Source organism: Periplaneta americana, chromosome 8 (assembly GCF_040183065.1).
Source record: "Periplaneta americana isolate PAMFEO1 chromosome 8, P.americana_PAMFEO1_priV1, whole genome shotgun sequence".
NCBI lineage: Eukaryota > Metazoa > Arthropoda > Insecta > Blattodea > Blattidae > Periplaneta > Periplaneta americana.
In genome coordinates this window covers 23,161,500-23,175,699 of record NC_091124.1, presented here as the reverse complement: position 1 = coordinate 23,175,699, position 14,200 = coordinate 23,161,500, and the positions used below count along the sequence as shown (strand labels likewise).

The 14,200-nt window shown below is 34.6% G+C and overlaps 1 protein-coding gene across 1 annotated transcript in view; it reads right to left on the bottom strand.

Moving 5' to 3' along the window:
- LOC138704578 (eIF-2-alpha kinase GCN2-like) overlaps nt 1-14,200 on the bottom strand; it is a 72,144-nt gene that overhangs the window by 20,137 nt on the left and 37,807 nt on the right. Inside the window, exons 12-17 of the mRNA XM_069832623.1 lie at nt 12,170-12,578; nt 9,279-9,466; nt 7,956-8,228; nt 6,798-6,943; nt 5,532-5,754; nt 3,626-3,741 (exon numbers count right to left, since the gene is read on the bottom strand). Of these exons, the coding sequence (XP_069688724.1) occupies nt 3,626-3,741; nt 5,532-5,754; nt 6,798-6,943; nt 7,956-8,228; nt 9,279-9,466; nt 12,170-12,578 (1,355 nt within the window). The remainder of the gene's footprint in view (nt 1-3,625; nt 3,742-5,531; nt 5,755-6,797; nt 6,944-7,955; nt 8,229-9,278; nt 9,467-12,169; nt 12,579-14,200) is intronic.

Sequence of the window (14,200 nt, the reverse complement as noted above, 5' to 3'; positions counted from 1 at the left end):
TTTTTTCCTTTTACAGACGGATAGATTCGAAAACTACTAATTTTGATGGTAAAAGTTTAACTCTTCTTCCAAGCTTACAAAATCTCTTCTATCGAATTAATAATTCTGTGATACTATCAGATTCCTTGCTATAGAATGGGATAATAATAATAATAACAATTTAATAATGTGGCAGCAGTATTTCCATGTATTGTGGGTCCCTATCACCACGGCATGGCGCGTCCTCAGGTTGCGGATAGAGGAGACGGCCTCCAGATATGGAGGGTAGCTGCGAATATATTGAATAAGCAGTCGTGGACAGCCGATAAGGGGTAGTCCTCCAGCTTGGGGGTTGGGCAAAGGGCTAACAACCCATCACCGTAAAAACAGCTTGTTACGAAACCTAACAATAAGCCTCAGAATGGGACTGATTCTCCGGCACGACCACAGCAAAGGAATAAGGTTATAAGATTTGGTACATGGAACGTAACTAGTCTTTATACAACAGGAGGGGTAACATTAGTAGCAAAAGAACTAGCTAGATATAGAATAGACTTCGTGGGAGTACAAGAGGTTAGGTTAGATGGAAATGGCATATCACAAATAGGCGATTACTTGTTGTATTATGGGGAAGGAAACATTAATCACCAATTAAGAACGGGATTCTTTGTACATAAAAGAATAAAATCAGCAGTAAAAAAGGTCGAATTTATCAGTGACAGGTTATCGTATTTAGTACTTAAGGGTAGATGGTGCGATATCGTAGTTATAAATGCTCACGCCCCTACAGAAGAGAAAGACGACCATATAAAGGATAGCTTCTATGTGGAATTGGAACATACTTTTGATCAGTTACCTAGATATCACATGAAAGTTTTATTGGGGGATTTCAACGCTAAAGTAGGACAGGAGGATATTTTTAAACCAACAATTGGAAAAGAGAACCTACACGTAAGTAGTAATGACAATGGAGTTAGGTTAGTGAACTTTGCCACATCAAAAAATTTAATTGTCAAGAGTACAACATTCCCCCATAAGGATATACATAAATATACTTGTACTTCTCCAGACGGAATGACACACAACCAAATAGATCACATCTTGATAGATAAACGAAGACATACTAGTATAGTAGACATTCGAACTTTCAGGGGGGCAGACTGTAATTCTGACCATTATTTGGTAATTGGAGAATTAAGAGAAAGACAATCAGTAGCCAAGCGAATAGAGCAACAAGTTAATATTACTAAATTCAATATTTTGAAATTAAAGGACGAGGAAGCTAAGCAAAATTATCAGGTCGAAATTTCGAATAGGTTTGCCACTTTAGAAAGTTCCGACGAAGATGAGAAAGAATTAGATGTTAATAGCGTGTGGGATAATATCCGAGATAATATCAAAATTGCAGCTGAGCAGAGCATAGGTTATCATGAAACTAAGAAAAAGAAACCATGGTTTGATGAAGATTGTTCCATTGCAGTAGATAGAAGGAAACAGGCAAAATTGAAATTCTTACAGAATCCAATTGAGGAAAATAGAGATAATTATTTCAATGAAAGACGGGAAGCAATAAAAGAGAGATTACTTGAAGGAAAAACTGAATGACGTAGAAACAAATAGTAAGAATAAAAACATTCGAGATTTATTTAAGGGTGTAAAGGAATTTAAAAATGGATATTAGGCAAGGGTAAATGTGATCAAGGATGAGAATGGTGACTTGCTTGCAGACTCTCATTCAATCCTTAACAGATGGAAAAACTATTTTGGGCAACTACTAAATATACATAGGCCAAGTAGAAATGATCGGGACGAAATTGAAATACAAACTGCTGAGCCATTTATACCGGAACCCACACTTTCTAAAGTCGAAATTGCGATAGAAAATCTGAAAAAGTATAAGTCACCAGGTATTGATCAAATTCCAGCAGAATTAATACAAGAGGGTGGAAGCGTATTATCTAGAGAAATTTATAAACTTGTACTTGCAATTTGGGAAAAGGAAATTGTGCCAGAACAATGAAAGGAGTCCATAATTGTACCTATTTTTAAGAAGGGGGACAAGACTAACTGTAGTAATTTCGAGGAATATCACTTTTGTTGACGTCGTACAAAATTTTGTCGAATATCCTTTTGAGAAGATTAACTCCATATATAGAATTGGAATATATCAGTCCCCTAACTGCCCATTGTGCAACTCAAACCAAGAAATGGATTCGGAACACCTCAAAATCTGTGCTTCAGTGGCTGGCCATGATAATATCTTTGAAAAATATTGGAGTGCAAGAGGTCAAATGACTTTATTGTCAAATGCCTGGTATTAGAAAACAACAACATATGTAGATGAAATTATTGGGGATCATCAGTTTGGTTTCAAGCGTAATAGATCGACTATTGATCAGATTTTTTGTATCCGACAGATATTGGAGAAAAAATGGGAGTATAAGGGTACAGTACATCAGTTATTCATAGATTTCAAAAAGGCGTATGACTCGGTTAAGAGAGAAGTTTTATATAATATTCTTATTGAATTTGGTATTCCTAAGAAACTAGTTCGATTAATTAAAATGAGTCTTAGTGAAACTTACAGCAGAGTCCGTATAGGCCAGTTTCTAGCTAATGCTTTTCCAATTCACTGCGGGCTAAAGCAGGGAGATGCAGTATCACCTTTACTTTTTAACTTTGCTCTAGAATATGCCATTAGGAAAGTTCAGGATAACACAGAGGGTTTGGAATTGAATGGGTTACATCAGCTTCTTGTCTATGTGGATGACGTGAATATGTTAGGAGAAAATCCACAAATGATTAGGGAAAACACGGAAATTCTACTTGAAGCAAGTAAAGAGATAGGGTTGGAAGTAAATCCCGAAAAGACTAAGTATATGATTATGTCTCGTGATCAGAATATTGTACGAAATGGGACTATAAAAGTTGGAGATTTATCCTTCGAAGAGGTGGAAAAATTCAAATATCTTGGAGCAACAGTAACAAATATAAATGACACTCGGGAGGAAATTAAACGCAGAATAAATATGGGAAATGCCTGTTATTATTCGGTTGAGAAGCTTTTGTCATCTAGTCTGCTGTCAAAAAATCTGAAAGTTAGAATTTATAAAACAGTTATATTACCGGTTGTTCTTTATGGTTGTGAAACTTGGACTCTCACTTCGAGAGAGGAACAGAGATTGAGAGTTTTTAAGAATAAGGTTCTTAGGAAAATATTTGGGGCTAAGAGGGATGAAGTTACAGGAGAATGGAGAAAGTTACACAACGCAGAGCTGCACGCATTGTATCCTTCACCTGACATAATTAGGAACATTAAATCCAGACGTTTGAGATGGACAGGGCATGTAGCACGTATGGGCGAATCCAGAAATGCATATAGAGTGTTAGTTGGGAGGCGGGAGGGGAAAAGACCTTTGGGGAGGCCGAGATGTAGATGGGAAGATAATATTAAAATGGATTTGAGGGAGGTGGGATATGATGGTAGAGACTGGATTCATCTTGCTCAGGATAGGGACCAATGGCGGGCTTATGTGAGGGCGGGAATGAACCTCCGGGTTCCTTAAAAGCCAGTAAGTAAGTAGTAGGCAGCAGTATTTTATTGCACTTTTTAAATGACGCTTTCAACTGAAAAATTCATACCAACCTCTTTTCTTCTTCATTCCAATTTAAAACAATCACTTTGTCCTTCTCTTTTTCTTTCTGTACAACTGCGTGCTGAATCGAGTTCTCCAGACAATAGCTCTGCATTTCTTCCACAGTCTGTGTGCAAAGAACAAGGCAAAATAGCAGATAGTCCCTATCATGCAGTAAATGTGGAACTTGGTTTTATAATTGCAATAACAAACTTCAGAAATATCTCCACACATCACATGACAATGATTGTTAAAAAAAATTGCACTTCATATAATAAAAGAATGATTCAGTCCTTGATCTCACTAGTAGGCCTGACACATTCAGCTTGCCCCTCGTTCTCACAAGATTTGCAACGGATAGAATTCCAGTTCCTTCAGTAAGAAGTTATTACATTGCTGAGGCACAAGCTGGTTTCATTCTGCTGTTCCCACACAACAGTGAGATTCATGACATTACAATGGCACATAAGGAACGTTTTCTAAAATCATTACTCAAAAACCAGAAACTAAATACAATAGAACAGTACGAAATATACAGACACACAAAAACACATCCACAACATATCCTCAATATACAATTAAATTTCAGAATGCACCTCCTGTATGACATTTCACTACTGATCATAAATGCATCCACACCAAAGCACCGTAAGAAGAAACTGGAAACAAGCAAGAACCTCACTAGAAATCTGAAAAGGCCGAAATCAAGCCGAAAACTAGTCATTAACTAAAGTAAATTACCAGCAGTTTCAATTAACACAGAAAAGCAAATAAGTTAATTTTAAAGAAGAAGACTCAAAAATTAAACTTGACACTGAGAAAAGAAGAAGGGTCTGAAGAAAAGGCAGTAAAGTTACTTGGTATCCATCTTGACGCAGAACTAGCTTGGGATTGCCACAAAGAATATATATCTCGAAGACTGTCCAGAGTCCTGTACCTCTTAAGAGTAATTAGAGACAAAATATCAGTACCTGAGAAGTGTTTATTTTGCTTTTCTCATAGTATATTAAAGTATGGAATCCTGGTGTGAGGACACAGTAATAAACTGAATGAAGTTCTACTGATTCAGGAAAAAGCATAAGAATTATCGCAGAAGTACCAGGTACATCACATTGTAAACCACTGTTTATACAGAAGAAGACCATCTAACATTTGTTAATGAACATATTCTTGAACTCCTTCTGTCCACAAAAAGAATCTTTGTGACTTCACCAGCAGGATGGATAAACATGAGTATAATACTCGTAATAAAGAAAAACTAGACATACCATATTACAGACTATCTTCAGTTAAAAGTAGTCCTTATATCTTGAACTGTAAGACGTTACCACAAGTAGCACAGAAAATGTCACTAGGCAACTTCAAAATAAAAGTGAAAACGTGGCTTCTTAAAAAACCCATACTAATCTGTGCAAGAATACTTTTAATCAGAAAACCAAGCTCTAGAGAGGTTTTAGGTTCCTTTCTCTCATTTTTATTATTTTTGTAATATATGAGGAGTGTCTCATAAATTGTTACTAAGTTAATTCTTGTCTTACTGTATGTACAGAGAGTATCAAATATTATTTGGGATTAATGTGTCCTAATTTTCATCTATATGATAAGCCTACTTTTGATTATCTTGACTCGCGATTGTAAACTCTAAGGAGTATTTGGTATCAGTTTGTTTTATCTTTAGTGGTGTATGTAATATAATATTTTGTATTTTAGTACGATAATTTTACACTTGTATTTCGACAATGCTTTGGTATAATGACAACTAATAAAAAACGCAAGCACGCACGCACGCACACACATATATATTTGATTTTATAAGAGTATCTAGCAGGTAAATATAACTGCTCTCAAATAAGTTAAAAGCACGCACATTCATATCTACATCATTGCACTTGACTTTCAAATTCATATTCAACAAACCTGGAGGTGGTCTACGAGAGTACATTTGATGTTCGCTGACCAAAGTTTCTTCATTGTGAAGGCCTTTTCCTTATCCTTGCGCAAGCAAACAGCAACATCTGCTGCAGGAGGTATGTCCTCATCAACGTTTAGAAGGAACACTAACTTGCTAAGGGACAAAGTAATTCCAGCTGCAGATGGAAGTTTCTTCTCTGATGTCAGACCAACACTTTCCACCTTCTTACTGTAACAAAGCATATATACATATAGAATCACTCAAATCAGGAGTGTTAAAATAGGCCTAGGGAAAATTCTTTTTATGGGCCACTGAAAGAGTTGAATGTAAAAAGACAATACTGAAAATTCTATGAAATGATACATTTGTAATAGTAATAGTAATAATAATGATAATGATAATAATAGTAGTAATAATAATAATAATAATAATGATTGGAGAATACTGGGTTTGCAGTGAAAGATCTGCCCTTGGGCAGGACAATATGAATGAATGAATGGATGATGATGATGTTGATGATGATAATAATAATAATAATAATAATAATAATAATAATAACAACAATAATAATATTTTCATTGAACTAATTTACAAAAATTTTAAATCATATAATTTATAATTAATCCATTTTCACTTTCATGTCATCAATATAGCATTAATGTGTATAATAGTGGCATATACATCATGGCATCAACTACAGTAATATTTCATTTTTAATGATTATAATGTCATCAAAACACCTTAAATTTTGTAGTTTTTAATATCCAATACACAGCTGTACTCAGAAAATTACACACCTGAGAATCACACCTGTAAATTCTTTTTAGTAAGTCTTGAATTTCTGTAGAGACGTTCTAAAAAAATTATACACATGAAGATCGACATATTGGCATTATGATGTCGGAGAATATGCAGGTCATGGCCTTCGTGTGATAATGTTTTTTGTAGTGTGTGTTTTTTTGTCTCATTCTGAAAAGCCAATTAGTTCTCAAAATTGATGACAAATGGATTTTGGAAAATAGGAAAATTATGTAAGAAAAATTGACATTTCACTGAAAACTACTATTTTTCCGCACATCCTTGGATGCCAAACTTCAAAATAAGAGGTCATTCATTAAAATCCGTTCAACCGTTTTCCTGTAATTTCCATTACCCGTTCAATTCATAATCCTTCTGACGTCTAAAACTTAAAAATCTTTATACATGAAATTTTGTTAGATAATCTAAATGCCTATTTAAACAAATTTTAATTAATCTCTTATTTCTCTTACCGAAAACTGGCTATCATGGCATCATATTTCCCACCACTTCCAATAACATGTAATCTACCCTTTTCTTCTTTATATGTAAACTGGAACATCATTCCAGAGTACCACTCAACATTGTGCACAAGATATGGAGTGACTACAATTGGACACTGCAACACACAATAACAGGATTCTGTTATACACTTAAAAAGATACACTCATAATAAGAAAGTGACAAGGGAGTCATCGTATTCCTGTAATTCCGTGAAATGTTTACGTTCGCGGATGGGTGTTATTGTGATGCTTAAATTTAAAAAAAAAAAACTGGTTTTTATTTATAAGGATTAGGAATATCACTAAATGTGAAATAAATTACATCAATATTTATATTAATGATTATTTTCCTCTATTTCTTTATTGAATATAATATATCATAATCTGTACAAGTATTTACAAGGAATTACTGTGTTTCATCTGAATTGGTATCTTGGACAGCTGTTATATGATAAGAGATATAAAAAAATATTATTTATGGAGGAAAGTAAGCCTATCCATCTAGCAAACACTAAATCATCTGTTTCAGATTTTTGAACATCGTCCAAACTGTGTTCTATATGAATGGTATTTAATGGGTTGTCTTTCATTAATAAATTATCTTTCCTTTGAGGAATAGCAGTACTTAAGTCTTTTTCAGTTTCATGTACTTACTTTATAAAACTTCTCTATTTTTTTAAGCATGGATTTTATACCAATTATTTCCTGTATAATTAATTTCTCATACTGTATTAGTACTTATTATTTCAATATAAAATATATAAACACACAACAATCCATAATACATGCTCAATTCTCAAATACAATAATTGAACACCCATACATTATTTGACATAACATTACGTAAAATACACAATCATCCCCACCACTATCCAAACATCCCCCATCTATAGAAAACGGTGAACAGCAGAACAAGGGATAAGTGTGACAGCTGATGCAGGAGACTGCTGACGAGACTGCAAAACACGCCAAATTCAGCAATACTGTCGTTCAGAACTTTGTTAATGCTAAATGTTTTCTGTGGAAACTTGAAATTGAAATTGTACCCTTAGTCTCTACTGCTGGCCTAACAGGAATAATTCTATCACATTAATTGTTCAATAAAGTTAAAAGGGTATAAAATGTTACCTTCACTCCAAGATCTCTTGCAATGGAAATGACAACTTTTAATTCATCCAACCCTTTCCTGGCAAGATGTGTTGCATTACTTTTCTCTCTTGTGATACATGACAATTTTTTGGCTATGTGAGAGATGTTGCCTTCTTCCATAAGAAGATCAAACTTTGAACTTAGCTTTAATCGTTCATTCCAAAAAAGAAAAGAATCAAGAGACATCTCTGTAAAACCACGTGAAAGATTAGCTAACCAGGTTTTTACTTCATCTTTGGTAAATATTTTCTCCTGCAAAGAAACAAATTAATATTTAGAAAGGAAAATTTGTAAATAATAACATATAAACATTCATTAAGATACAAAGAAAATAGATTAACATATTTTCGAAGTAGACACTAACATCACTTAAAATGCTATCAAATCACAAATTTTCTTCTTAAACAGTATCCTGTCATAAATATTCCAAAGAATCATAAGGAGTATTTCATGCTACTGTAAAGAAACAATTTTAATTTTACAAGAAATCTGATTCCATATGATGGCGACTTTCAGTTTTGACCCACAAGTATCAGAATTTAGGGCACATTCTTTGTCATAAAATTTACACAAATAAAAATTAAGTATAATTTAATGTTCTATCATTATAATGTAATTAAATTTTAGACCATGACTGATACCATATAATGTCCAAAAAAAACCTAAAACTTTCGTTTAACACAATAACTTGCACAAAGCTCTTGAAGATAAAAGGAAGAATGCGTAATCATCACATTTAATAATAAATTAGAGGCATGAATGGAGTTTTTTCTGAGGTTTTTCCTCAACCACTCGAAGCAGAATTGCTGGGTAACTTTCGGCATTGGATCTCGAACTCATTTCACCTTCATTAGTATCATTTCCATTAATCAGGTCGACCAGGAGCATAGCTGACGTGGTTCCAGGATCTGCCTATAGGCGGCATCTATCTGCGGGAGCTGCACATATCCAGCGAAGTTGCAGGGGCTTTAATAAGCAGAATGCAGTTAACTGGGGAATGTAGCTGCCTTGGATAGATGGCGCCTTGGTAAGTCATGGAATCGATGGCGACATGTTCTTCTGGTTGAGGATGCAGCAGATTCAGGCACATGAATTGCGAACAGATGGCATTTATCTAAGAAGGCCGCAGAATAACATCAAAGATCTTTCTTAAAGTGGAAATCAATTACATTATTTTTATTGCAATTCTGCCAAGACTTTTGATATCATTCCTTAAAAGCAAGGATGTTAAAACGAAGTTTTATTGTAATGCTTCGTTCAAAGCATTTATATATTTTACTGTGTTACGTATTTCATGCTTACCCTCGTTTGTTTAAGGAGGCTGTATGCTTCAGTAAATTTATCTTCCTCAATGCCACCATACATGAGAATTGCTTTCAAGAGCGAAGTATGGTTTAGACGAATGATCAATGATTTGCTTTTCAGACTATGAAATTCATTCACTATGTTCCATACAATAGAAAGCAGTTCCGCCTCGACCATTAAATTACCTGGAAAGTAGGAAGTTTCAATAAACATCCTTTGTGCAGTTTTTACATCTTCAGCCCAATAAAGAAAGTCGACAATTTTTTAAATTTTAAATCCGTGATAGATGAACTAAATACGGATGATGCTTCATCAATTGAAATTCTTCAGAACTTACTTAAGGACAGTTCTTAAAAAAATTAATTATCTTACATACCGTATCTGTAAATTTGAGTTTTTTGAGTCACTCTATAAACAAAATTAGAAATATCAACCAACTTGTTGACTGAGGTAATTAATGAGGTGCATGACAGTGAAAAAAAATTAATTTATTCGAAGGTCGCAAAGTAAAACCTATTAAACAAAACTTTAAAAATGTATTTCAAAATAATTATGGATTTCATGCTATGTGTAAAGTTGCCAAAGTTTTGAAATGGCAAGAAAATGTTGGTGAAATTGAGAGTTTGTGTATCAGTGACATTGATGAAATATACAAGACTAAATTTTTTTTGTGACTTAAATGGTCCTTCTCTCGATATCATGCATTGTTCCGAGAAAATGGACAGCAGTAAGTGATGAAAAGCTTAGAGAAAGTTTTCATTGTTCACTCCAACAGTGAGCTATTTGAACTCACCACTGTCTCAACATGACTGGCGAGTGATTTTTTTTTATAATAGAGTACATAATTTATAATTATAAAATAGTATTCCGCAAAAAAATTGTTGTGCGTTACTTTCTGATCCCCCCCTCGTACTACATAAGGAAATAGTTATTTTCAATGATGAACGAGTAATGTGGTTTTAATGTTTCGGTCTTCACTTATTTATAATATCTTAAGATGCCCACACAGGGCGAAAACGTTCGCAAAATAATTAAAATGTGTTAACAAAAATATTTTTTGGATCGACATTATAAATCAGTAAAGACGGAAACATTAAAACCATATTACTCGTTCATCATAATACGACTTATTGGATAATTTACGAAGATGAATTCAAAATTCAAATTATTTTCAAGTTTTTTTTTTTTTTTTTTGCATATAAAAATCCGTTCCCTGATGATGATGATGATGATGATGATGATGATGATGATGATGATGATGATGATGATAGTTTAATTAATACTCTTATTTTCCATAAAGATTTTCTATCATTTGGTTTTCAAAAGTTGGCAAGTAGCATGAGAAATGTACACCAAATATTATTGTCCTAATGTAATGTGAAAGAAATGAATACACAGATATATGCAGTCATTGAAAGGTAAGTGATGTGGAAATAGCCTATGTTCAAAATACAAGAGAAAACAGAGAAATAACGTTCAAATTGCAAGAATTTCTTTTGGTATTAACTTGTACAGAAAGTTCCTATGCAGACGGCCTCACTCCAGCCTCTACTTAACAAAATCTGTTGGCAGGCAGCAAGTGATCATACACCAGCATATGGACCAGTCTGTATATGGGCTATTCCATATGAAATCAGTAAGTAAAAAACCTCGCATTTTTTTATACTCTAATTTTTTCCCTACTTACATAAGGTGCTGAGGGGAGTGCATTTTCAAAAATATACTATCGAAAGTCAAACGGTTTTCGTATTATTGAGCGACAAATTTAGCGTATTTTATAAAAACAAGCCTCTTTCAGCGCTCAGAACTCTGGAACCATTTATTCCAGAACATTGAACGAGAGCTTATTTTGAAGCTGACATTTGGTAGGTTATGTTAAGAAGTAATCCTTATTTTTATTGTACACAGAGAGACAGATAATCTGATTTTACTTGCTTTTAGGCTTTTTGGCCATTTGTAAAAATGTAAAGAAATATTGAGAAAAAAACCTTGCATTATTAAGAGGGATCCGGCATTGTTTGCTTAGTGGTACGGCAATAAGTTTCGAAGGTATTAAATAGATTATTTTCACACGCCTAGACTTGAACGGCACAGTACCGCACGCACTGGCCGAGAGCTGAAGATAAGCGAGCGTTGGGCATCATTTTACTCCTGTGTTTATGAAAACCTGTGATAAAGCTAGCACAGCCATGACTGCTAGATGACACATCACGTGTTTTTCTCCTGGCCTTGCTTGTCTCGGCTAAGCTCCCGTCTCACAGTCAGCTGGTTAGTTCACGTGCGTACTATTTATTTTCTTTATTTGATATTTTCAATACTTTCTTATCAACATACCATCAGTAAAAAATATGTGTTTATTTGTACTTTCAATGCGGAATCTAACTATATATTTTTAAAATATTTTTTCCTAGCCTAAGGCATCTTAATGAGGAAAAATCTAAATTTCTCCATTTCCACAAAAAAGTAAGAAAATCTGTTTATATGTCAATATAAACTTTAATTTCTCAGCATCAAAATAAACCATGATTTTGATCATTGGGTGAAAGGGTTTCGGAGCTACAACAGTTTGAAGTTGCTAATTTTATGAAAATACGATAAATTTAAATATTTTTAATTTAAACACTATGAAGTTCTGATGCCTCAAACTTTGCACAAAGCATTGTATCACAGTTCTCTACGTACAAAAAAAGTTTCATTATATTTAGAAATTGTGAGTTCAATTTTCTCTATATTTCGGTCGATTTGAGATGGAATAGCTCATACGCTTCCCTATGCAGACCTGCCCCACTCCACTCTACCTCAGGACGAACGCTCCACACTACCATCATTAAGGCAATGGAACATGACTATTGGGACTGGTCTGCTTAGGAACTCTAAACTTCTCATACCTGGGTTCGGTGTAACTATGTCAAACGTGCACTCCCAGAATTCCTTCGGATGAAATCCATACAGTATCTCGCATCCATAAAGGCCATCCTGTTCTTTGTAGACCTTGTCAAAGGAATATCTTCTCAGATCTGTGATTCCGTTCCAAGCTACAAAGCGTGCAAATGGAACACAGAGATCATGTGGAAGGGTAACAACACAACCTGTTGTTGTCATGAGTTGTACACATGACAATGTGTCGTTATATAATGCATTATGTGGCATTAGAAGAGGAGTGGACAAATCAATGGCTCCATGTTTCTCAAATACTTTCTTAATTCTCTTCTTGGCAACATCTTGCAATATCAGAAGTGGCGGTGTGCTCTTGAAAAAATTGATATCATAGATAATGTCTTCTGCTTCATTTGTATCCTACAAACAAACAGAAAATAAACGTTGTTTTCCACCAGCTGCAAATATCAGGTATAGTATATCTTGCTCAACTAACAAAATGTGGTCCTGACTCAGAAACATGGTATTCTAATGATACTGTATATGGTATTCTAATGATACTGTATATGGTATTCTAATGATACTGTATATGACATATGATGACTACAGTGCAGTACCTGTGATAAGGAAAAGAGAAGGCAGTGTTTCGATTTGAAAATATTTTGTAGTTAGTTACAGCACCAGTCTGGAACATAAGGTGGCGTAACTTTGCAATATGCCTGCACAATATTTTAAGAACATATTTGCAATTAGAATAAATAAAATTCGAGTGTAAGGCAAAATAATGCTGATATTGATCTAAAATTAAATAATTTTAAACTATTGCGTCATTACATTTAGATAACCAGATCCAATTGTCAGGATTGGGAAGGCGGGAAAAAAAGAATTACAGCAAACTCTCGATTTTCCGTGTGCAGATTATCCGGTTTGTGATTATCCATGCTCCACTGAAATTCATTTTAATTTATTTTTGTCACGAAATTTTTAATACATACAAATCCAGCTAGGAACTCGACTGCATGAGTCTCAAAGCGACTTCGGTATAAAAATAGTCTTCCATAACAAACCACCACTTCACACTTTATTTCATGATGTAAATCCAATCGTAACATATTTATAAGGCCTACATGTATATATTTTCAACTGATGACCAGACGAAATGTTTATTGATTAGTTGAAATTTGTAATTGGTCACAACAATCTGTGCTAGCCTTATCTCCGGTGTATGTACAGATACAGAATTAAAATTTGGAGCGAGTCTTGATGGGAGTCCGCCTGTATGTAGACATGAATTTCACATGACTGTCCACAAGTAGCATATATACAGGGGCCACTGTTTACTGTACATGAGTAGTGTGTTGTAAGCGGAACATATACAATAAGGGAGCTCAATATTTTATTTCTGTATCTGTTTTGGCTGCAAAACGGTATTTGTCGAATACAGGGGGGAGAGCCATTAATCCTTCCCATTGAAGGCTTTAAGGAACCAACCAGGACAAATACCCAATGTCCCATCCCTACCTTCCCGTGGTGCAGCTGTTAGTAAGCATAATTTTACGAGCTGAACTAAAGGGAGGGGCTACTCATCAATTAGCACTGGTCAGCTTGATGAGTTAATGACTGAATTTGGTATAATTTTCCTCTATTCAATAACTAATTCCCTCTTTACCCTTTCCTATCCAGTCCTCTGACTGAACTCTTACTTTCTTCGACCCCGACGGCATTAGAGCATTCGAGGCTTAGGGGTTCATTTCACTTTCCTTCCTCCTCTTTCTACTTTTCTGTTCCTAGTGCTGACCTGCTATGGCACTAAAATCGTCCTCCAGTGGCTTAAGGAGGGAAAGCTGGTGATCAACAAGATCTCCAAACTAGGTCCAATGGACCCGTTGACCAAGAGCAGGTGTGGTCCTCCAGACATTCTGGGGGTTGTGTGTGAATGAAGTAGCCACCAAAACGTTAAAATATGGTGTTCACTTAAATTGGCTACAACTTGCCATTTTCACTCCAATATGAAATGAGTACCAATAAGGTAAAATTATTCA